General features: G+C 37.6%; 1 protein-coding gene and 1 long non-coding RNA gene across 2 annotated transcripts; both read left to right on the plus strand.

Moving 5' to 3' along the window:
- The first annotated feature begins 830 nt into the window (after positions 1–830).
- On the plus strand, positions 831–6,402 carry LOC137233649 (uncharacterized). The gene is made up of 2 exons (XR_010947520.1): positions 831–1,375; positions 5,087–6,402. It is a non-coding gene; the product is annotated as an uncharacterized lncRNA (long non-coding RNA).
- A 2,318-nt stretch (positions 6,403–8,720) lies between these two features.
- LOC137252513 (tonsoku-like protein) lies at positions 8,721–22,153 on the plus strand. The gene is made up of 9 exons (XM_067788360.1): positions 8,721–8,840; positions 8,898–9,155; positions 9,217–9,388; positions 9,466–9,896; positions 10,103–10,630; positions 10,716–11,527; positions 12,572–13,389; positions 13,885–14,060; positions 18,897–22,153. The coding sequence occupies exons 1-9, from the start codon at positions 8,828–8,830 to the stop codon at positions 19,952–19,954; spliced, it is 4,266 nt and encodes a 1,421-aa protein (XP_067644461.1). The 5' UTR covers positions 8,721–8,827; the 3' UTR covers positions 19,955–22,153.
- Positions 22,154–27,026: the final 4,873 nt, after the last annotated feature.

Here is a 27,026-nt window from a genome sequence, read left to right on the forward strand (position 1 = left end):
ATGACAAAACTTGAAATGCATTCTCCCAAAAAACTTAAATTTTGAGTTACATCTGTTTACAATAAGAAGCGTGATATATATTTCTTTGATTCTTTTATTTTTCCATCAAAAACACAAATTCTATAAAACTGCTAACGGCTACTGCCTAGAAGTATTAACTTAGAATTACACAGGCAACCAATCTTAGACCAAGTCTAAAGACCCAGATCTATTTGGCGTCATTTGTAATTAAAAACAAAAAAATTCCGTCATTTAATCTCTTTTATACACTTCATGAAATGTTTATATGAGCGGAGACTTTTACAATTATCACCGGGCTATGCATGCGTTTCATTTATGGGCTCCTAAAGTTGCCACATTTCACTGCTTTTTTTACTATAATTTGCTCCTGAAAGAGCAAACTAGCTAAAAGTAAACACAACCGAGTGAAGAAATATCGCTTCATGAAGTAATATCGCTTCATGAAGAATTATCTTTTCATGAAGAAATATCGCTATTGGCGAAATGCTGTCAAAATGCCAATCACCGATATATTTGGATAGCAATAGCTGCATTCACCAATAGCGAAATATCCTTCCATCATTAGTATCAACAAAAGCCCCCATTGATAACTTTTTATAATCGAAAAGCTTGCCAAATATCGCTAACTCGTCGCTAATAATGGTGGGTAATGACACTATTTTTTGAGTGTTAACACAGTAGGACAGGCACACTTTGCAGTGTTATCACATTGTGTTGACACAATTGTGTTATAACTGATTATCGAAAGTCGATATGAGTGTTGGCACAATATCAGAGCACAGTACTGTGTTAGGCAAGGTGCACACGAGGCTACGCGTCATAGACGCGTACAAGATATTTTATGTAGCTACAATTCCTCTACGCTTCAAGATCTGCATACGTAGCTACTTACAAGCGTCGCTACAAAAATTTATTTATGCTGTATAATTGCCATTATACAAAAGTTGATTTTGTATAAAATTAAAAACAAAAGTTTTCACCACCGCGCATAAGAGAAAAAAAAAGAATTTTCAATTCAAAACGGTTTTCAATAACAATTTTTGTTTGTATCGGTCAAGATAAACATGTCCAGCGACGAAGAATTGGTATTGTTAAATTTCCTTCGTCGCAGAAAGGAAAAGAAAGCAAAGAGAAAATATTGGGCACATCCATATATTCAGAAAAATGTTAATTGTAGACTGTTTGTATCTGCAAAAGAGTTGTCTCAGAATGAGACAAAGTTCCGGACATTTTATCGCATGTCAAAAGCTACATTCAAGGATTTGGTTATGCTCGTTGGTGCTTCCATACAGAAAGAAGACACCAATATGCGTGAAAGTGTTCCTCCTGAAGAACGGCTTATGGTAACATTAAGGTATGTGTATAACATTGTTTCATTCAATGTACGGGATTCAATTGTGTAGGGCCTCATTTTCGGAAAAGTTTCAGTAACGTTGTTGTTTTAGTAATGTTTCGCCCCACCTAATAGCTGCGACCGATCACAAATTGCCATCAATATCCTCTAACGAGAGTCCAAGGAAACTTGCTGTTTCGACAGGGGTGGACCATAATTAAAGGGGTGTTAGAGGTATTGGTGATTCGCGTTTCCCTAGGCAGAGTGCGTTTCTCCTGTTGTTGTGTTAACAGTGGTCGTTCCTCTTCTGCTAGTTTTTGGTATTGTTCTTTAAGTACTGGATTCACCGGGCAATTCCTGGCATAGAGGTCCGACTCTTTGTGGATTTCACTGAGGTCCTGTTTGTGGTTTTTAGCTTTATATGGCTGTGTCCTCAGGTACCTTATTTCCTCATAATGCTTACGGAGATAACCTCATAAGCCCTGGGCGGTGTAGCCTCATCAATCAGATGTCTGTTGGGATGTCCAGGTTTCTGGGTATTCAACAGAAACTGTTTTGTTATCATTTCATTTCTCTCCCTAATGGGGAGTATTCTCGCCTCATTATGTAGATGGTGTTCTGGGGACGTAAGACGACAGCCCGTAGCGGTTATGAGGGTGCTATTTTGGCAGGCCTGTAAATTCTTCCAGTGAGTAGCCTTTAGGCTTGGCCACCATAACGGGGACGCGTAGCATGCAATCGGCCGGCCAATTGCTTTGTAAGTGGTAATGAGCGTTTCTTTATCTTTACCCCAAGTGCTGCCGGCAAGAGGTTTGAGGATTTTATTACGCCTCTGGATTTTCGGTACAATTGCGGTTGCATGCTCTCCAAGTTAAACAAAATAGGGGATAGGACACCACCCTGTTCCACACCTTGTTTAATTCCTCTTGGTTTTGATGTTTCGTTTCTGAATTGCACCGATGCCTGCCGACCACCCAGATAATTTGCGGTCCACCTTTTAAGACATGGGGGAAGGGTAGACCCTTCCAGGTCTTGCAGTAACAAGCCATGGTTGACCGTATCAAAAGCTCTTGATAGGTCTAGCGCTACGAGTACTGTTCTATGGTGGGGGTTTTGATTGAAACTGCAATTTATCTGGGTGCTAATGGCATTTAGCGTGGTGGTAGTGCTATGAAGTTTTCTGAAGCCATGCTGATGACAGGCTAGCTGCAAATTTGCTTGGAAATAGGGGAGTAAAATGGCTTCAAGCGCCTTGGCTACTGGCGACAGGAGAGATATCGGGCGATATGACTCTCCTATGTTAGCTGGTTTCCCAGGCTTTAGTAGCGGGACCACCTTGGCCATTTTCCATTTTTCGGGTATGACAAAGGTGGAAAGAGACAGGTTGAAGACATGCACTAAATCTTTAAAACCCTCTTTCCCTAGGCTTTTAAGCATTGGCATGCCTATGCCGTCTGAGCCCACTGCTTTGGATGGTTTAGCATGACCGATGGCATCGCCAACCTTTTTGGCGGTGATGGTAATTGGTTGCGCGCTGAATTTATGTTTATGTGCGTGTCTGTTGGCCCTCCGTCTATCTTTGTCGACCGTAGAATGCATTATATATTGTCGGCAGAAAGCGCTCGCGCATTTTTTCGCATCCGACAGCACTTTATCACCAAAGGCGATGGAAACTTTCTCATTGTGCCTAGACGGATTCGATAGGAACTTTACGGTGGACCAAAGTTTACCTACAACGGCAGAGAGGTTACAACCGCTTAAATGCTGCTCCCATTTCGCCCGCTTGTGTTCATCCACAAGCAATCTGATGCGTTGTTTTATATCCCTTAATTGAGGGTCGCCGGGATCGAGCTGTCTTATAAGGTCACGTTCTCTCGCTAAACTTGCGGCCTCCGCCGGGAAGTGGGGCCGAATTTCCGGAATTCTACCGGCGGGAGTTAAGCGAGCCGAGGCGGGCATCAGTCGGGATAGGAAGGGCAGCAAAGCGGTTGTCTGTAAAGGATTTGTATTCGTCCCACTTTCCTTTTTTAAAGTTAATGAAAGTGCGTTTTTCTATGACGATGAAGTCAGCTGAACGCTCGAGCGAAATAAGTATAGGCAGGTGGTCGGATGCCAATGTTACCATCGGCTGCCAGTTGACGCAGTTTACTAGTCCTGCGCTAACGATTGATATGTCCGACGAACTGAGACAGCTTCCTACCATACGTGTGGGGGCGTCTCCGTTTATTGTGCAGAACGTCGTTTCTTCTATTTGATCCACCAACATCTCACCCCTACTGTCCGCCCACAAGTTTGAACACTATAGATCGTGATGGGCATTGAAATCGCCTAAGATAATGCGATTGTTGCCAGTGAGTAAGTCGCTGATATTAGGGCGGTATCCACTGGGGCAACAGGTGGCAGGAGGGATATAGATGTTGATGATTTCTAGGTTTGCATCGCCTGACCGGACAGATAAGCCTTGACGTTCTAAGACACTGTCCCTGCGGTCGATGCCGGAATCAAATATATGATATTGCACAGAGTGGTGTATGATAAACTCGAGGCTGCCTCCATTTCTGCTCTCACGATCTTTTCTGTGGACATTATACCCAGAACACGTCTGCAGTGCAGATCGTCGCGGAGACCAGAACATCTAGGAAAGTGGCACCGTCCATGGCAGGAGTTGCATTGGGCGGATGTCGCAAACGTATATATTCTGTGCTGGCAAACGGTGCAAAGGGAGGTAGGGACTAAGAGTCTGTTTCCCTGACCTACACAATTGCTGTATTCAACTATTGAGCGAGCGATTGGATTTGATTGTGGTGAAAGCTATGAGCCGCCGTTATCACTAAATTGCACATAACCGTCTAGGCCATTTAAACTGCTGCGTAGAGATGCGACACAAAATCACTTGCAGCACCTGGGGGAAAGTACAAAGCAACACCTTTGACGATGTAGAACGCAATTGGCCGACCGATCTTTTTTGTGAGCCACCAGTATGGTCTTCCGATCTACATAACCTCCACTGGATACAGTTGCAGGCCTACCATAATTCTACACTCATAACTGCTATGGAATGCTTGGTTAAGACATCTAAATAACACGAACTCCTCCTTGTTGAAGATCGAAATGATATGCTAAACAAGCTGCTTCTGAAATTGTCTAAGCCGGGATTTCCCGACCGAAAACCGTTTTATCCAGATAAATACGCGCTGGCCCGCAAAGGTTTGTAAACACAGTTTGCTTAAACCGCATTTCCATACGTTGCAGATAAGTACGCACATTTTCAGGGCCCGATACCATCTCGCCTTTCATAATCTGGTTAAAATAGTGCTTAGTCCCTCCAAAACCTTCCGGGACCTGGGGTAATTAAACACTTCCCCGTGAGTTCCTTGTCACTTGCTCAGCTTCGATATTGTTACAGAGTAAATTCTTACTTATCCAGAATCAGCCCGGCATGCGTCATGTAATCCGCATGACATACACCACCGAGTCTATTGTAATGTAGAACCAACAACTCTAGCAGTTATTTCTTTGTCGTCCAACTCTGTTGAAAATCCTAGTATTAGGTGTTGCTACAACAACAGCTACCCTGTTCTGATGATAAATTCGATTTGTTATAGGAATGTTTTCTGAGTCGGAGCTTTTCATTAGATATGAGTCTCTTTGAATTGAGGCCACTACTGAGTTGGTAGCGAACATGTTGTTGTGTATGTGCGTGGTCTAAATTCTTTATAACTTTTTGTTTAGGTATCTGGCTACAGGATGCATGTTCAATGCGCTTGCTTTATATTTTCAAAGAGGAGAATGTACAATCGGAGTAATTGTTGAAGAAACAACAAAAGCTATATGGAATTCATTAAAAGATTGTTATATGACGTTGCCAAATGAGGAGCGTTGGAAGAATATTGCGGGACGGTTCTCTGATCTATGGCAGCTGCCAAATTGCTTTGGAGCTATCGACGGAAAGCATGTGCGAATTCAAAAATATCCAAATTCGGGCTCAGCTAATTTCAATTACAAAAACTACCATTCAGTAATATTACTTGCCTGTTGCGATGCCGACGGGATATTTACATCAATAGAATGCGGATTTGCAGGACGAAATAGCGACGGGGCAGTTTTTAAAATTTCGACGTTTGGACGTTGGTTAGAAAGTTAGAATAATTTACCATCCCCAAAGGAACTACCGCATGACGAGAGTGGAAATAAGTTTCCATATTATTTCGTAGCAGATAACGCCTTTCCTTTAAGGAAAAATGTTATGCGGCCTTATCCGGAAAGAAACATTGTCAACAAGATGCGCATATTTAATTATAGACTAAGTCGCGGTAGGAAGAACATAGAGTGCAGTTTCGGAATGATGGCAAAAAAATTTGGAGTTTTCCCAACACCTATACGATGCCAAAAGTACGAAACAATCATTTCAATTATACAAAGTGCATGTATCCTACATAATTTTATAAGGAAAAAAGATGGCATATCATACACGACCTTCCTTCCCGATATCGAAAACCAGCAACCAGTTCAACGGAACCCAAGTACTCTGCCAGAGTTCGATAATGTAAACATAATGGAAAATTCTGCCCCACAAAACTTACGACACTATTTAAGCAATTATTTTTTATTACCAAATGTTTCTTTGCCCTGGCAGTGGAATTATTGTTTATAAAAACTGTTAGAATGTTTTACTTTCCATTTAACAACATTTATTGCAATAAATTTAATTCAAATAGTTGAAAAAAAGTGAATAATAATTCATATCAAATAATATTACGAATAGTACTCGATCTGTTCTGTGAATGAGGCTAGTTTGAACTATGTGTACACATGCGAATAAAATTATAGCAGCAAAAATTAATTGCAAGTTGTTTCAGCTACTTCCTTTTTTGTTTTCACTATTTTTAAATAAAACTTAAATGAATTGCAGAACGAAAACTATGCAAACCGATTTCAAAAACATGTTCTAAATTTTGGGAAACATTTTAAGCATGTGATTTTTTAGTCCATCTTATTTGTATATATATTTATATAATTATTTTTCTAAAGCAAAGCTAGGTGAAAACCGCAAAAAGGCCTTGTGCCAATACTTACTTCCCTGGGTGTACATGTATTCAAACTAGCATCCACTTGTAACACTGGTACTTTTTTCGTTCACTATTGTATCGTCTAATTCATGACTACTTTTATGTAGTAAGATACTTATGAGATCAGCCCACTGAAAACATACCCATTCTAACATCTGTTTATAACTAAATAATAGTATAATTATATAACAAATAATATACAAAAACGCAAGTTTACTCGTTTGTGTAAAAGGCTCTTTCATTTTCACAGTAAATTGTTTCAAATAGTACTGGAGTATAGGTTGGAGTATCATCGGGCGAAGGAGTTGGGGTGCAGACTTCTATATTTTGGCCATAAGACGTTGCTGGATCAAACAATTCCCGCCTGACAGATTGTGCCCTTTGTTCATTTAAAAGCTCCTCTAGCAGCCTCATAGATCGAATTTTAAATGTGCGCAAATTCTCGAGAGAAAGACTTCTTACGTCGGGAAGCTCATTAGAAACATTTTTTGGATCTCCCGAAGTTGTATTTCCCTTTTTTGTTTTAAGGTAATTTAGCACCGCCACATCGACTTCATCTCGGGCTGTTTTCTTTCTTTTCTTGGCACTAAATGCAAAATTGCTTACTTTGGTTGCAGATCAAAGACCCTGTCTTCGTGGGGGCACAATCGCTGTAGTTGTCGTCAGCAATTGATCCGTTTTCAATTTCATCCAAATATTGTTCTTCCATTTCTGATATTATAATGTTGCTGGTATTTTCAGAATGATGCACTGGGGCCCTATTCAGTAACTGTGAGTTTTAAAATGTACACTTTTTCTTCATATAATTTGTATGAAAGAAAAATGTACATTTCAAAACTCATTTAGGGCCTCTGGTTTTACATATGGAAGAACGAATTGCATAATGTCGTGCAAATAGTAAGGCCTCTTCGCTTTAGTAGAAGATCCACTAGGAGATGGCTTGAGACTTCTTACAAAGCCATTTCGCAAGTTCTTCCACCTTGCTTTGCAATCAGGCACTGTAAGGAATAGTGTAATAAATTTAGATCTATTTAGACATATTCTTTGTTTTTATTTATAAAAAGAAACCCAAAATCTACACACCTGACCAATTCATTTCCACACCAATTGCTGCCCACGCTCTTTCTGTAACATCTTTCTTCGAATATTCTGCTAAATAATTTTTGTATAGGCAAGGATAATTCTCAACCAATTGAACGAATTTCAAGATTATGAGTACAATGAACACACAAGCACAATGGACTATGTATGTATGAATGTGCACTTACGATCTGAATGTCATTCTCTGTGCTATAGAAACAGTCAGCTTTGTGCCATCGAGTGTGCCACTGTGTTATAAATTAATCGATAAGTGTGCGTGTGCGTGCCGCACATTACTGAGTGTTAACACAATAACACAGCACAGTGCTGTGTTACTCAGCGTTAAGCCGGAGTCATTGGTGCCGTATGTCGTATCGCTGTATCCGTATCCCTAACGTAATCAGCTGTTTATTGTTACGACGGTAAACCAAAACCCAATTGGTTGGCTACGATACGGTTACGACTTTAAGCTGGAGACATTGGTGCTTTATCGGTAACCGTATCGGTAACCTTATAACAGCTGATTCGACCAATCTTATGAGAATCAATGCAATCGATATTGGTGCCGCTAAGGTCGTAACCGTATCGTAGCCAACCAATTGTGTTTTGGTTTACCGTCGTAACGATAAATAGCTGATTACGTTAGGGATACGGATACAGCGATACGACATACGGCACCAATGACTCCGGCTTTAAGCTGGAGACATTGGTATTTTATCGGTAACCGTATCGGTAACCTTTTAACAGCTGATTCGACCAACCTTATGAGAATCAATGCAATCGATTATTGGTGCCGCTAAAGTCGTAACCGTATCGTAGCCAACCAATTGGGTTTTGGTTTAACGATAAACAGCTGATTACGTTAGGGATACGGATACAGCGATACGACATACGGCACCAATGACTCCAGCTTTAAGGGCGAATTAATGGTGACTTATAACCATAAAGCCATAACCAGATAAAACAGCTGATCGAACCTATCTTATGGAAATCAATGTAATCGATTAATGGTGCCATACCATAACGCTAACTCGCTTACATTGATTTCCGTAAGACAGGTTCGATCAGCTGTTCTATCTGGTTATGTCTTTATGGTTATAAGTCACCTTTAATTCGCCCTTTAGCGGCACCAATAATCGATTGCATTGATTCTCATAAGGTTGGTCGAATCAGCTGTTAAAAGGTTACCGATATGGTTACCGATAAAGCACCAATGTCTCCAGCTTTAGTCGCTATTAGTCCATCCGCAGTTGTTTAGACTTCTTCCATTTTTTTTGTTTATTAGTTGTACGAATTGATCTTATCTGCATAAAACCAATAAATTATGGATGAAAAACGTAAGTATATTCGTAAATATCCGTGGATATGTAAATCAAGAATGCTAAAACTTTAAGGATATATCAAACGGAAAGAAAAAGCGCGAAGCGAAGGAAACAATCAACAATTGGCAATTTGCTGTAATAATTTAGGTGATTACTACAACCAACAAGGTAAATATCAATTTGCAGTAATTGAGTATCAGCAGGAGGCGGAGCTGTATGCGAAACTGGGTAAAAAGTTGGAAATGGCGAAAGCGCATAGAATGACTGGAGAAATGTTTATGTTATTGAGTGAGTTTGGAAAAGCTAAGGAGCATATACAACTATACCTCGGTGAGTTATTTTAAAATCAAAGTAATTTCACGAAGATCTTATTTAAAACTCAATTCGGAAGATATTGTCAAAAAGCTACAAAACAAAGTTGAAGAACAACGTGCATATGCTACTCTGGGTCGTGCACACCTGTTGCATGGTCAAAGCACTTTAGAGACTTCAGCTAGTATCACGATGGAACAGTTAAGGCAGGCTGAACGCGCTTTTCTTAAAAGTTTGCTTTTAATTAAGGAGTAAGTTATGTATATCTATCAAATAGCCAATGTGTATTTAAAAAAAAAAAAAAAAAAATCATTATTCATTGCTCTAGGCTTTCCGGTCAAATATCCAAGCTAGAGCAGTTGGATATGCAAGCACGCTGTTACCTTAATATTGGTGTTGTAAAAGAGCATATGGAAGAGTTTGAAGAATCCATCGCGTATATAGAAAAAGCTATAAAAATCTGTAAAACACATGATATATTCGAATTGACCCACTTATGCTACACTTCGATGAGCTTGCAATATTTCTATAAAAAACATGACTCGACACTGGCGCTACGGTATTGCAACTTGGCATTGGAGGTTGCAAAACGCCTGCCCAACAGGGTAAAGAAAATATGCGAAACACTTATTATAAAATCAGAGATATTAATTAAAGATGGCGATTTTGCAAGCGCCAAACAAATATTAACCAAAGCATATAAGAAAAATACACCTGACGAAAATGATCGATATACAATTGAAAAATCGTTGCGTATAGGTAGGTTCTTTATAAAAGAAATATATATGTGCATATAAAGATATGGCTTGTAATTGTCCGGGATTGTTTCCAGAGCGTACCAGATCAATATCCGGACAAGAACGATCTGAAAGAAAAAAGCAGGCTTTTCTCTTTTTTGTAATAACTTTGCTCCTCATAATTACTTCCCATTACAATAATATTTATCTTTTGTGTTTCCTCTTTAGTTGTAAAAATTTGTCAAATTCTAGACGAATTGATTACCACCAGCTCTGTTGACTATGCAAAACGCAAAAGTTTATTTGAAAAACTTGGTGATGGTTGTTGTCAATTACAAAACTATTCTAAAGCCATTGAATACTATCAGCAAATGTTAAGTTGCGCTGAAAAAAAATTGGAGCCAGAAAAGAATTTAATACCGATTTATGTTAGTCTCTATCAAACCTATAAAGATAATAAAGAGTATGACAAAGCTCTAATTTATTTATGGAAAGAATACGAGCTCAATAAAGATATACCTTCGGAGGCATTCACCACACTATGTGCCATTGCTGATGTTTGCGAGCAACAGCGACAATCGTTCTGGACAATACAAGACATTTATCAAAAGGCGAAACAGCAAGTAGCTAAAAATTGTGATGATCGGAAGCGTGCCAAGCAGGAGCGCATAGTCTTTGTACGACTAAAAAAACTGATGTTAAAGCATAAAATGCAAATGCTAGCTGATGAACTATTGCAAGAGGCTAAAGAAAAAGGTAAGTAGTTGTAGCAACTAAAGATGAGTATGCATATATACATAAATAGTATGTGGTTATTAATACGATATAATACTTCACAAAGGCATACATTTGAAATTTGAAGGCGATGAAAGCGACTCCGAGTCAGATGTTGATTCGGCAGCAGACAAGGATGAAAACACCCCAGAACTAGGTGATGATGTATGTCTCGATGATTTAACCGATTCAGATATGAGTGATTTAGATGAAACGGAAAAACCGCGACCACACCGAGCAACTCGTGGCGTACGTGCACTCACAATTAAACGTAATAATAAAGGTGAAACCCAATTGCATCAGGCATGTATAGCAGGAAATATAGAATTAGTGAGCCGTCTACTTGATCAGGGTCATGTAGTTAATGTGCGGGATCATGCTGGTTGGATTCCGCTGCATGAAGCCTGCAATCATGGGCATCGGGATATAGTCGAATTACTATTAGATCGTGGCGCAGCAGTAGCCATCAACGATAAAGGTGGTCTCAGTTGTGACGGTATAACACCACTTTACGATGCATGTTCAAATGGATTTCTTGATGTAGTTGAACTACTATTGGATCGTGGTGCTGATACGGCTATTAAAACTGATTTTGGTGAAACATGTTTGAATGGTTTAGATAAATGGCGAAGTCAAGCTAATTTAACAGAAGGCGAACAAGCGCAATATGAAGTGATCAGAGGGCGTCTATTGACAACACTTTCGGGAGCTGGAATATGTAAAAAATTAGCAGCGCCTTTGAAAAATGCAGATGTTCAGTTTGCAACAAATACGGGTTCGGACAGCGATGATAAGACTTTGATGAAAGAAGAATTGAATTGCAGTGGACGTAAGAGTACCAGTCTTAATCGTTCGAGCGAAAACAAAAGATTAAATAAGGTAATTTACATTAATTTGCGGGGATATCATGAATATATTATTTTGGAGGTAAGGAGATGGAAATTTTTTGCTCGAGTTCCATAAAAGGACCCTTTTTTTAAATTCGTATAGCGCCAAAAAGTTGTGAGTTATGTGGTTACAACAAGGCTAGCTGGAGATATCCTTTTTGCCTATAACAACACTCTGTTCATACACAGGCTATCAAGGGGATTCAAGGGGTTGTGTAGCGCAATATATAGCTTCTCCAACCCAATTGTCAACCTCACCTTCGAGCGGCGAATCCCGTTTCACTAACAGACGAGGCTCTGGCGACCCCAAGCTCCTCATGGAACTTGGGGGTAGGGAGGGAGGGATGGCCTGAAGGTTTAATGTGGCCATATAAATCGTTCCCGAGATGGTCGGGCCAGCACCTTAATGGTGCTGTGTTACCGGAGCGTATCGGATCTGTATCCGACAAAGGACCATCACATCGATAACACTCCCTAAAGCCTTCGGGGAGTAACCTAATCGCTACAACAACAACAACAACAACAGGCTATCAAGCTTTGCGAAACCGTGAAGTAAAAAAGTGCTGAAATAACCATGTTTTAGTTTCGGAAAGAAAGTTACCCTTTTACCGATAGCCTCCATTGGGAGCATGTTGCTCTTTTAGGCGAAGTTTTGTAGAGTGGCATCTATGTTGACGATCCTTTCTGGATATGTACTTTGCCCCGTAGAACCTTCTGGGTCATCCCTCCTCCCACCTCCTAGTTCCATGAGGAACTTCGGATCTTCACTTCCGATCCATTCATATTTTTAACATGATTCGCTTCTATAGGTTTGACGATTGAATCCCTCCATTGGGCGCATACAGCGCTGCCTGTTAAAAATTTTCTTGAAATTCCTAAACCTCTGCGCGACCTACAAAAATGGGTAAAAACAAGTATCCAATTTGGTCCAGTCGTTTTCAAACTCTGAGTAGCCGCACAAATCTGGATAAATTTTTATATATGTGTGGTCATAAGTGATAACGGATGCCCTTTGATTGAAATTTTTATTTTTAAGGATTACAAAAAACCATCACCACGCGATAAATCTGCCAGCGTAGAATATAAATCAGTAATGGCACATTTGAAACATCCCAACCGGGCATCAACCTTTGATGATGTCAACTTTGAGAACTTAAGTGTCGGTAGTTCGTCACTATCTTCTAAATCCCGACGCAGCGCATTATTGGATGAGAACGAAATAGTTGATGATGATGATTGGTTAATTGATGATTTAGGTCCAGAACGTAAAAAACGACGTTTCCATACGCCTACAAAAGAGTCCCCCGTGAAATCGAAACCAACCTTGCATACAAATTCAATTAATAGTACGTGGTGTGTCGATGATGTTTTGGCACCTGATGATGCTTTTCAAGTGCTATTCGATGCATCAAACACTTCCAAGAGCAAACAACAACGGCATAAACAAACACGAAAATTACGCTTATCCGGCTCATCTAGTACAAGCACTAATTCTATTTCTAATTTATCAAATAGTAAACAAAATAAATTTAAGCATCAATCTTCATTGCTTGAAAATGGTTTTTGCCGTTTTCGAAGTGAAAGTCCCAGATCTGCGGAAGATGACTGCTGCGATGCCATGCCAAATAATATATTTTCAAATGAACCTGATTCAACTACAACATCAATACATTTACTTATATCACCATCAAAATCTTCACCAATTCAGTTACAAACCACACAAGTTATACCAACGACAATATCTTTTAAGGTCAAAATAGAAAATGAATTGTTATTAGTACCGATTGAGCGTAAGAAATTGAATGATATAAATATACGTTGGTTAGCTGAAGAGGCGGCAAGGCGTTACTATAAGTAATTAAAAAATATATCTACAATACCTATATGTGGCTTGGAATCATGAAACCATCCTATTGTGCGAAAATACCGTTGTTCACTTTGTTGAGTGATTCTTATAGGAAATTTAACGCTCTTTCCAATGGAACAAACCGCAGTTTTCTATCCTTCTTATCGCATTTAAAGCCAAATTGAACCACAGATACGATTTTTGAAATATCTCGATCCATGCGCCACCTATCGGAGATTTTTTTCTTATTATTGCATTGTCATCGGATTCTGAACTATATTCCTAGTTTCAAGCTTGTAGCTTATCGTCTAGTTACATAAATTTTAATTACAAAATTCGTTCACAGCGGCCGGCCGCTACACAGAGTCAAGCTAAACAACAACTTTAAACGCGTTTTTCTCGAAAACTTGTTTTCGCACAATAGGGTCGTTTCATGATTCCAGGTCACATATAGTAATTAATATGTCTTGATATATATATAAATATATTTTCTTAAATTTCAGTTTGATTGGACTAAAGCCAGTCTTACGTTTAAAAACAGCCGATGGTTTTGCATATGAGGAGAATGATTCTGTCAATGTAGCTGTGGAACAGAATATGATATTGGCTACAGTACTAGATTGGCAAATATCACCGCTTGCGCAGCGTTATGAGGAAATATGCCATCAGTTGAAAAAAGGTAATTAAACACACTAAATTATACCTATGTATGGCTAAGACAAGCAATCTATATTTTCACGTTTTATGGATAAAGAGCGTTTTTGAATCTATAACTAATTTTTTTTTTAAACGGTTTTATTTAGAGATTTGGTTTAATGGTGGGGTCTATATTTAATAGTCCCATATTCCAGGTTATTATCAATCGTAAATGGTGCTTAATTAATGGATTAAATTTCCAGTGTTGTATTGACGCACGTTGAGCTCCACCAGTACACAATGGTAATACCGAATGGCCAGAACCATGGGAGGCAGCTTGCTATTAGTATTTTACTTCCAGTGATTTTGTCATATTTTTTTAAGAATATGGCAGAGATTGTGAATCTCTATTTGCCAGGTTATTTCAATTGAGATTAGTTAAGTATTCAATATGCAGTAATTATTTTGATGAGTGCAATGAAAATTGCATTTATTTATGATTGCAATAAAAAATTGTAGTTAGGTTAGACATATGCAATGAGAATTGCAGATTATACAAAACGAGCTGCTTTTCAGCATTAAATATGTATGTAATCAATATTGTAACGAATTTACTGCAATTCCCCTTATTTGCAATCTTCTGCCAACGTTCGTATCGCTAAACTGTTGAATAAATAACTCCAATATTGAATAATGGAAAAATGGCCTTTATTAAAGTACTTCACAATAACACTTATACTTTGCAACGAATAGCTTGCTTAATAACCAAACTGATTGATAGCTCAAATGAAACTGATTTCTCGCCTCTACTGTCGCGCCTTTTATACTTTTTTATTTCTCATTGCATACTTCTAGGCATTTCCTTCCAGAACTTACTAGTTAGTTATCAGCTACAAAATCGCCAGCCACAACTACGTTTATAACTTCTCATTTGAGTAATACTTGCACAAATTATTGCCCTCTCTTGTGACAACTCAGATAAGATATATGCATGTGTTTGTAAATTGCTTCTCCGCTGCTCGTATACGTACATATGTGTAGACGCAATTATTGATTCGTTTATGTAGATACATAATGATTTATTTATGGATGTGCATGATATCACTGTTTAGCATCGGCTTAGAGATGGCAGTACCCCTTAGTGTTGCTAATATTGTAACAATATTTTTTATACGCCGTTAATATGTGTCGTTTGTTTGCGAAACACGAGCATTTTTTTATATTAATATATTGTACCGAATTTAGTAAAACTCAACTTATTCCAAGCCTTCTGCTAACGTTCGAATCGCTAAACTGTTGAATAAATAACTCCAATATTCAATAATACAAAACGGTCTTTATTAGACTACTTTGAGAGTACTTCACAATAACACTTAACTTCACGACCAATGGCGTTTTAAATCAAACTGATTACTGACTAGTCAGCTTGCGCTGCTTTTATACACTCCGTTGCTTCATTCGCATATTTCTACTAAAGTCTAGTAATTTCGTGAACTTCATGCTTGGTTACTAGCCATATGCGTGTGTATATGTGAGTACTACTTCGGCTGATGATGACATGCTTTTGTGAGTATCTCTCTACTGCCTTGTATGTATGTGCGTAAATGATGATTGATTTGTTTACGTACACAAGAGTAGCAGCTTGCTTTATTGTTGCTGTGCCCTTTATTCAATAACCGCTTAGTGATGTGAGTATCACTTAGTGATGCTAATATTCGTCACATGATATTAAATTTCAATGGGGCTTGTTGCCATGTATTTTCCACTTTCACCGTTACGATCCGTTATGTATATATAAAAACGAGTTGGTTATTAAATGGCACCAAGCCAGCTTTTAAATCTCACAATACACTGATTCCTGTTAGGAGTGCAAAAATACCACCGTAACTCCGGGTCAGGGAAATATAGCATCTCCCAAGTCCGCGAAAATGGAGCACATATGCCAACCTTGAGGCCTATATTAATTTTCAGCTAAACCAAAAAAAGAGCGAAAATATTAAGGTTAAGCCGAGGATGACACTGCACGACCACTCAGACGAACTGACAAGAATGGAATGTTATAACTAATTTATTTTCTTAATCCTCTATTATTATTTGGTGTCTGTCTAAACTTTTTAATATGTTTATCGCTTCTTGTTGTGTCTAAAGTATTTCCTTCTTTATTTCGCTTTTTATCTTTCACTCACTGATGCGAAATTTCGAAAAATTATTTTTCTGTTGGTTTTTTCTACCTCTACTTTCCCCCATCCTTTTTTTTATCCTTCCATTCCGATATCCCCCACTTTCTTCTTATTCCCTCTTACTTCATATATTTTTTGCCACAAGGTTATTGTAAGATTCCATACCACAGCATTTTCACGAAAATAAAATAAAATATATATATATAATTTATTTTTGATTAATTACGCTTCATACACCGAAACTTAGAAAATTGCTTAGTTATAAAAGGGGCGGTGCCACGCCCATTTTTTTTAAATTTTAAGTTTTTCCTATTTATTGTTATAAATCAACTTGGGAAATGAAATACCATTGATATAAAGCTCTTTTTTGCAAAGATATAGCTTATTTTATTCGTCCACGACCCTTTTAAAAATCTTTTATATAAAAGTGGTTGTGGTCCTTGACCGATTTCGTTAATTTTTCTTCAAAGCATTCCTCTTAGTAAAGACAACCTCTCTGCCGAATTTTGTTACGATAGGTTTAACGATTTTTGATTTATGATTAATAATATTTGTAAAATTGATTTTATCACAAGTGTGCGGTGCCCCACGCCCATTTAAACAAAATTTTACAAATTTTTATCGAGTCCAATATCAGTCCACATGTCAAATTTCAACATTCTAGGTGTATTATTTACTAAATAATCAGGTTTTTTGTGTTTATATATAAAAAGTGGGCGTGGTTATCATCCGATTCCGCTCATTTACAACACCAATCTATTCTGGGTTCAGATAAGCTCGTGTACCAAATTTGGTGAGGATATCTCAATATTTACTCAAGTTATGGTGTTAGCGGACAGACGGACGGACATGGCTCAATAATAAAATTTTTTTTCTATACTAATTATTTTGATATATGGAAGTCTATATATATCTCGATTGCTTTATACCTGTACAACCAACCGTTATCTAATCAAAGTTATAATACCCTGTGTAAAAGTACAGCTGGGTATAATAAAAAAAAACCAATAGCCGCCATCCAGTGAGTTTTACAGCTCTGGATCACGCTCAATTCTCACGGGAATGCTCTGAATCATTGAGAGACTTGAGAAGCAGAGGTCGTGATATTTTCGCACACGTGGAATGTGATAGGTAGATGTCGCCGCTGTTATTCATTATCTCATACGGCGAAAGGCTAAGCAGCGACATCTATTTTTGAAAAAGTAGCTTTATTAAAGGCAGCGTTGCCAAAACAAGTAATTAACAAATTATCTGGCTCACAAATTGAACCAGACTTCTGTCTGGATTTATCTGGCTCAAATCGTTGTTGTTGCATTTACATGCAAAATTATTTATCTGGCTCAGGATCTTTGCCACCGGATGCTGGCTAATGTTGCTGCACAAAAAAGCCTACCCAAAGGCGGCCTTAAACTGTGACTGAAAAACTGCTCAGTAGTTTAACTGGAGTTTAAATTTGACTAGAGTTTAAGCAAACTTGGTTTAAGCTTAGCTTAACCAACTACTAAAAAACCGGGCTTTTATCTTAAAATATAGTTTTTGATTTTACTGTTTTATTTGCATCCTCTTTATTCTTTCTCGCTCTTCTCCCGTCTTTCTTTCTACATATAATCAGCCCAAATTTAATCACATTCATATTCAGCCCAATTCTAAATACTCCTTCGGAATTTTGTTCTCGGGAAATAAGAATTTCGAATTTTCGAAGTCGGCTGTTTTGTCAATTGAAATTTCGTTGCGCATTTCTTATTTTGTTTAAAAAATGAAAAGTTTAATTATTGTTGCAAATTTTTTTGAAATTAAGAAATAAAATATAAAGAATGCACAATATTGCATTTCATGCGGTATTCACTGAAATGAGTAATGAACACAGCAACATCAACAGAGGAGCATAAGAAGAAGAAGGACGGCAGGATAACACAGATTCGCCGGAGTTGCCTGCTTCCATTCAGCAAAGCAATTTTCTGGTGGCCAAGTCGAGTTGAATTCGTCTTTCGTCATATGCCAAAATCTACGGCCGAATCGTAACATACGAACCGTGATCGCATGCCGTTTTTTAAACCACAATAGATTTAACAAGTGAAAAAACTCCTAAGAAAACTCCCTCTCACTCACATTCATAATACCTGCTTTGTTCAGAATAGGAGGAAAGGGAGATGTGAAAAAACTCACAAGGAATTTTTATTTAGAATACGAGGAATGGGAGAAGGGAAAAAACTTGCACGGAATTTTTGTTTAGAATTGGGCTGATTACCTCCTTTAACTGGTTAAGAAGTAAAGTAAATGAAAAGAACTTTTTATTTAGATTAAGAGGAGTGGGGATCGTAAAAAACTCGAAAGGAATATTTGTTTAGAATTGGGCTGAATTTATCTCTCTCGCTCCTTATCGCTCTCTCCACCAATCTGTCCATCTTAATTTAAATTTCTCTCCATTTCTACTGATCCTCAAATATCTTCATTTTGTTTATCGCTTCTTTTTAATCCTTAAAAACTCTTGACAGCAATCACTATATATGTGACCCGGTCTATGAAAAGGTGGCTTATAACTAAAAAAACAGCTGTTTCTCGCAATTTCTTTTTTGAGTCATAAGCCACCTTTTCATAGACCGGGTCACATATGTTGTTTGACAGTAGAGACTTCTGGATTTCCCTAATGCCCTTCATGTTTTATTTATATTAAATATTTCATATTATTTGTATTGCAGATGTGAATAGCGAGATTCAAAGCGCCTTGGAACAAACGCAAACTTCAAATGTAATTTGCTTGTCCGATTACTGGCTGTTACCGCCCAGCACTGAACCGTTATTCAAAGCGGTGCTGCATCAGGCTAATTTACGTATTATTAATTTAAGTAACAACTTTATACAAAATGAAGGTTGTCGTCAACTGGCCAAATCAATACCAACACTCAAACAGCTAAAAGCGCTTAATTTGAAAGGTAATTTTATCACTGCAGACGGCATAGATGCTTTACTTACAACACCGAGTGGACTGGAAGAACTAGAAGAGTTGAATTTAAGTCAAAATCCTTTAGGCAATGATAGCTTACGCATATTGGAGAGATATTGCAATAGTAGTGCAGCGCGATCACTGCAACAAATATCGCTAGCAAATTGTAATTTAACAAATTTGTATGATTATGATTTGGCTTTTTATCAATTGAGTGCGCTTGATTTGAGTTATAATAAACTAACAGATGATTCCTTGCGCAAGCTTTTGAAAAAATTAAATGCATCACGACTAAGAGAGTTGAACTTGAGCTATACACAAGAAAATATTCACAGTGCTGATGAACGTAATGCCGCTATTAATGCCGAGCATATCACAACATTTTTTGAGAGTGGCACATGTGAAAAATTTCGGCGTATTAAACTTTGTGGCTGCCACCTTAGAGATATGAATATTTATAAAATTGCACAAAATATTCAAAAGGCATCTGAATTAGATTTGCTTGCATTGAATGATAATAAAAAATTAACTGGTGCAACTTTACTGACAATATTAACGAAAATACCACAATTGCGCAAGTTATGTGCAATAAATTGCTTGGAATTTGTGGATGATGAACGTTTGGATAAAATAGAGCAATTGAAACAAATGCCAAGTTTCCTAACATTAACTTTAGGAGACAATTACGATGAGTATGAAAGGCGTTTGCGCAATATATGGCAATTGAATTGGGGCGATAAAGCACAATCGAAATCGTTTTCTGGTTGTTTGTTGCTGTATATAAATGAGCAAGATCTCCAGCAAAATTGGTAGCAGAAATACGTACATATAAAGGAGAAAAACTTTGAAAACTTTTTAACACAGTTTTATTGATATCTGAACCTCAATCTATGGAAATATATCCACAACACGATATTTCGGCCCGGTTTTTCAGTAGTTGGTTAAGCCAAGCTTAAACCAAGTTTGCTTAAACTCTAGTATGCTTTTTTGTGCGGCAATATTGGTCTTTTATTATCTAGATAATTTGTAGATACGGCAACAGCTGGATTTTGTTTATCCAACAAACATGGAAAAAAATTCTCTAGCGAAATTTATATATACATATGTGACTCGGCCTATGAAAAGGTGATTAAAAAAAAAATTTTCCACTTTTTCTGGTTTCGATAGTTTTTGAGACGCTCTTTTACGTGGTGAAAACTAGAAAGTCCAAACTTGCTTAGAAGTGTTCTGGAGATGATATTTTCATCCACTTCCATTTGACCTTCAGCTTGAAACAATGCTTGTAGTTCGTCCTCGTGATTGATACCAACATCATCGAAAGAATCATCATCATTCTTTTCGTTTTCACAGAAATATGTTTGACAGACATTATTCACAAGCGGCACACGTCCTACTCGTTCAGCATTGCTTTCTCACACGATTTTTTTTCGGTCAGAAACTGGTTTGTGCTTTGCATTGAAAAAAAAAAATCATCGCTCTTTATATACACACACGAACTTATCTCATTTATGCTCTTTTGCCTTTTTTGGTTGCCTTTTGGCCATTACTCTTCATAATGCAAAAGAAAAACTACTAAGAAACTGAAGAAATGAATTGTTTATCTTTAACAGCTGTTTCTCGCAATTTCTTTTTTGAGTCATAAGCCACCTTTTCATAGACCGGGTCACATATATAGTTCCGGAAGTGATATCCAACATCATTATTTAATTATTCTTAAACCAGATAGTTCTCGAGTTGATATTGAACTTCATTCTCCAATCACTACTAGCCTTTGAGAAATTTTGTGAAATTAAAAGTTCTCGAGTTGATCTGCGACGGCATTAATATTTTCCAATTATTATCGAGAGATTTTGAGAAATGTATAGTTCTCATATGTGTATTCAACACATTTCTCCAGTTGATATCCTACATTGTATAACGAGCGGAGGTGAAGTTGAAAAAATCTCCAAGGTGGTACCACCAAAACCAGCAGCTGTTTATTGTGAGAAATAAACACCTGGTTCATAGCAGTAATGAAGCGTAGTTAATCAGTTAGAGAACAACAAGTTGGAAACTAAATTTTTTCAACTTAAGTAATAGCATTTTTGGTTTATAAAAAATTCCCTCTTTTGCTGAGTACGCTATGATTTTCGAGTATGCCTAGTTATCAACATGAGCTCTAAAGGTATTCAAGCCCAAATGTTTGTTGGGTATATTCGACGAAATTTCGAACGAACGCAAATAACTGATAGGTTAACTAGAGTTTAACCCAGCCAGATCGACCGCTTAAGCTCAGCTTAAACTTCAGTTAAAGTAGACTGAAAAACTGCAGAGTAAGTTTAAGTGTAGTTTAACTGAGAAACTGAGTTGAACTTGTACTGAAAAACCGGGCCATAGAGTGTTTAAAACCTGGATACCTTAGCAAGTTGCAAGCATATCTGATTTTCCAAAAATTTATTTGGATAGCTAAATTTAACATTTCAATCGAACAAAAAATTACCATAGCGCTTAAGATCTATAGATCCATTTAAAGAATGTTTCTAATATCCCAATGCATCTGAAACTGAATGAACAATTATCAGCAGTATATTCACTATATCCGTATTATTTTTTCCACATGCAAGTATAACCGCAAGGATTATTCAATTTTTCGTATGTTTGGATAGCATAAAAAATACAGGTAATATGTAGTTAGTTAAGTCAGCTAGTTAGAGCCTTCTTACATCAGCTAAGTGGATAAGTCTATCTATCTCGGTTGCTCTTGCTATAATACCCTATCTCAGCCAATTTGTGAAGAACAAAAACAAAGTTTGGTTTAAGGTCAAATGCTACATTGAAATACGTTCAGATCGTTTGTAATTTAGTTCTGTGATATGGCAATCTTTAACCAAGCTCTTGTTAAGTAAATTTTTCAACTGTCGACTGAGAAAGGGTAATTATTTTGCAAAATAGTTTTAGCAAAGTTTTTAATAAAACTTATTTTGCCTAAGTATTATTTTCGACAATAAATATTGTTTCTATAGTGAAAAACAGGTTTTTATAAATTTATTTAAATGTATTGCTTAATAACATTCATTCAATTTATTTATTTTATTCTATTCTATTTATTATTTTTATCTCCTACACCCCTTTATCCGGCTTCTTGCCTTTCAGTTTTTAGGTATTTACTTGTTTCCTTAGAAAGGTGGTTTTCGTTGTTCTTGTTGTAGCGATAAGGACACTCTCCGAAGGCCTTGAGGAGTGTTATCGATATTGATGGTCCTTCGCCGGATGCAGATCCGGTACGTTACGCTAATAAGCACCATAAAGGTACTAGCCCGACCACCTCGGGAACGATTTGGTATAACCACATGAAATCTTCCTTTGTTGGTGGTATTTAGTTTAGACGTACACACACCGTGGCGGAGTGTTGTATCTAGTTAGTATACGCTGGGCATCATAACCAGCTTCAGATTGATGGAAGGGGCGACAGGAGTGGGACCGATGGACATCGTCCAACTGCCGGTAAAGTCGGTTGACGGATGGTGTTTGCAGCGGACTAGTGTCTTATCGATCAGAGATGGGGGTTAAGGTAATTTGTGGAGGCGATGACGAATCGGTGGATCGATTCCCAAGCAACCAGTGATTGGTGGAATCGATACCCGGAATAAAGGGACATTTTTTAATATCAACTGGAGCTGCGTCCACAAACCGCCTGGTACGCACATACGAGCGCTGTGCCTGGGCAAAAAAGGTGTATTTGGCCCACAGCAGGAGAGTTCAGTCTCAACCATGACGCATCATCTAGTAGATTGAGACTGATCGACTTCGACAATGCACGAAATACTGCCATATCCAACACTAGGTTAGGTTGAACTGGTCGGGGTATGAGGACCTCACATAGACTGAATGAGTAGGTAGTGTTACCAGAAGTTTAGTTAAAGACCAGACTGAAAACCCCTATCAAAAACCAGGACCTATGTTATAATATAATTCCTTTCTCTTGGCAAATACTAGAAGCTTTCTAGGCCTTATGTCACTTGCTGCTTCTATTTATAACAGTTGTATCACTCCTAATAGCTGGAGTCTTAGCCTGAATAACGCATGGCACGAGCACAAAACGTGCTCGATCGATTCCTCCTCCAACCGCACATCTGCTATCACTGGCCAAGCCTAATTTAAAGGCATGTCACGCCAGAAGGCAGCGTCCAGTCAGAATACCGGTCATGAGTATACAGCTCTCTCTTTTTAATGATAGAATCAACTTTGTTGGTCTAACACCCTAACCCACAAACGCTTTTATCTAAATACATTTGCGGGTATCTGTTGTGCTATCATTGAGTAATTAAAAACACTTCAACATACCCAATAAATTTGTACATTATTCAAATATATTTGCTAATGGGTTTCGTAAACAATGGGGCTGATAAGCTGAGAATACGGCATATTTGACAATGAACCTCATGAAAGGTTGCAAACACAAATTTTATCGCAATTATTGCTTGTTATACTTAAAAGTATTTAAAAAGTAAAGAGTCTACCAATTACAGCACTTCTATATTTTTATGCATATACATTAGACTGGGTCGATTTATTAACCGATATCGCGCCATCGATTTTTCAATAGGATTTGGGCTCAGGAAAAAAAGTTCCACTACGCATACGCAAAAAAATAATATTCGAGCATGCGAAATTTAATTTTTTTTGTATGAGTTAATTGGGTATTGCCCGTATTGCTTTAAATGTATGAAAACATTTATTTGAAGCAATTTTTAATTTTATAATTTATTTAATAATTTGAGAAAATTTTAAACAACGTGACATCAGGAGGGACAAGGCGACACCTGTTTCGATTATACCTTGTAAATCTCTTCAAAGGTTTTTCTCCCGGGAGTGGGATTTGAACCGGCACTCCTACAATAGTTGAAAGTGTTACAAACGCATTCAGCTGCGTCATGCCTTAGTTGTTGTAAAGTTTTTCCCAATTGCCTTCTCTCCATATTTAATCTTTTACACACTGCATACTTCGTATTTAATTATGTGTTAAAGTTATGCTTGGTGGTAAGGCGGTTTTCAAAAAAACTTGGTATTGTTGCTGTTTTTGTTCTATTTATAGAACTACAACGACTTAACCAATTTTGTCTATTTATATGAGCTAATATTATTATTAAATATATTAAAAAATTGAAAATTGCTTCAAATAAATGTTTTCATATATTTAAAGCAATACGGGCAATCCCCGATTAACTCATACAAATATACAAAATTGGTTAATTCGTTGTAGTTCTATAAATAGAACAAAAACAGCAAAAATACCAAGTTTTTTTGAAAACCGCCTTACCACCAAGCATAACTTTAACACATAATTACATACGAAGTATGCAGTGTGTAAAAGATTAATTATGCAGAGAAGGCAATTGGGAAAATTTTTACAACTAAAGAGCCCATTACTGATACTTAGCATAGACTTGACTTGACTTGGCGTAAACTTGGCAACTTAGCCACGATTACACTCCACTTAGCGTATACAATCTGGCATCATAATCAATAAATGTCAATTTGTATGAAAAAATATCAAAATGGAAACAAACAAATGGCCTCTCAAAATGTAAACGTCACTTAGAACTTACATAGAAAATCAAAATTCAACAGACTTCTAAATCAAGTTAAGTGTTGCTAAGTTTTGAGTAATCAGTAACATGCAATGTTCATATAACAGAACTGTAAGTGACAGTTCTCAAGTCAAGTCAAATCTATGCTAAGTATCAGTAATGGACCCTTAAGGCATGACGTAGCTGAATGCGTTTGTAACACTTTCAACTATCGTAGGAGTGCGGGTTCAAATCTCACTCCCAGGAGAAAAGGCTTTGAAGAGATTTACAAGGTATACTCGAAACAGCTGTCGCCTTGTTCGTCCTGATGCCAAGTTGTTTAAATTTTTCCCAAATTATTAAATAAATAAATTTTTTTTACTTTTTTTCGTCTTTGATTTTTAAGGTTTTTTTTATGACCTACTGAAAAAATTTTCATTTGATTGTAACATTTTCATGTATACCCTGTCCGACCCAAAAATGTCCGCCAAAAACGTTGTCGATAACAGTTTTTTGAAATTTTTTTTAGTAGGTCATGCAAAAATGCTTAAAATCAACGTCGAAAAAAAGTTAAAAAATGAAATTTCGCAGGCTCAAAAATAATTTTTTTGGGTATGTATAGTGGAACTTTTTTTCCTGAGCCCAAGTCCTATCGAAAAATCGATGGCACGATATGGGTTAGCTTTCGACCCGACCCAATACACATATTGTAACGAATTTAGGGCAATTCCGCTTATTTGAAACCTTCTGCTAACGTTCGAATCGCTAAACTGTTGAAAAAATCACTCCAATGTTCAGTGTTGCAAACTAGTCTTTATTAAATTAGTTTGGGAGTACTTCACAATTATACTTCACTTTGCAACTGATAGCGTGTTTAAATCACACTGATTACTGACTACTCAGTTTGCGCTGCTTTTATACTCTCCGTTGCTTCATTCGCATATTTCTACTAAAGTCTAGATGTTTCTCCTACTAGAACTGCTGTATCTCCTGCTTGGTAATTGAGGTACATATATGCGTGTGTATGTGTGAGTAACAACTTCGGCTGACTACATCTGTGTGTGAGTTATCTCTTCGCTGCCTTGTATGTATGTTTGTAAATGATGATTGATTTGTTTATGTACACCAGAGTGGCAGCTTGCTTTATTATTATTGTGCCTTCATTTACTAATAACATAGTGATGCTAAAATTCGTCACAATATGTATATACCGTAGAAATAAAGCTTGGCTTTTCCAGGACCAGTTATGACAGCCTAAGAATGAAGTGCTGTTAACAACTAGATTAGAAAAGCTAGTTACCAGCGCAATATCAGGGAGGGTTCTTAGACAGAAGTGAATTCGGCACGTTTCTATTCGACAATCGAGGCTATGTAACATTTAAGCAATTACTTTGTGATTTAGGGCTGTAGAGGCCGAGCCTTAGGTTAGGTTGAACTGGCCGGTCAATAAAGACCTCACATGGACTGAATATGTTGCCAGAATTTGTTTGACGACCAAACGGAAGAACCCCAAGTTCCAGGTACCAGGACTTAAGTTATAGAATCACTCCGTCCTCTTGGAAAATACTAGAAGCTTTCTAGGACCTAGCTTAATTGCTGCATCGAGATTTGGCAACACTGCCGTCCGTAATAACTGGAGCCTTGACCTGGCGGGCGCAGGACACGAACATAGAACGTGCTCAACCATTTCTTCCTGCAACTCTCACTTCCTACACCTGCTGTTACTGATGAGGCTTGACTTATAAGCATGTGACGCCAGAAAACAGTGGGAGACTCATATGGTGCAATATCTCTCATATCGCCAGTAGCCAAGACGCTGGCTTTCGAAAAATACATAGCATCGCCACCGCACTTAACGCCATCAACACACGAATAAATTGCGGACTGAAATAAGAAGGGTATACCCTTCCTCGAAAGGTCTTCCGTTAGCTAAATCTAAATATCGAAACAGATTTTTCATTTTGGTTCTTTTTTTTGAGATTTTTGTATCTGGAAGTGCTAAAAACATGTTTGTCTGCTACATTCACACGCTTTTTTCAAATTTTGTCGACCTGTGTTATCAGTTCAGGAACGTCACATCAAAACCTATACGAATTAAACAAGGGGTGCCGCAGTATGATGTCCTATCCCCACTTTTGTTTAATTTTTACTTCCCATTTCCCATTCACCTCACAAAATGTGACACTGTCACTTACCAAATCTTCGGCGACCTTACTTACAACGTGGATGTGACAGTATTGGACATCCACGTCGATGGTATTATGCTACCGACTGTCCAACACCCTCAAATACAGGACGTGATGTTCGACCAGGACCTTCATTTTGCCGATCATGCA

This window comes from Eurosta solidaginis, chromosome 5 (genome assembly GCF_040869045.1).
Source record: "Eurosta solidaginis isolate ZX-2024a chromosome 5, ASM4086904v1, whole genome shotgun sequence".
Lineage (NCBI taxonomy): Eukaryota > Metazoa > Arthropoda > Insecta > Diptera > Tephritidae > Eurosta > Eurosta solidaginis.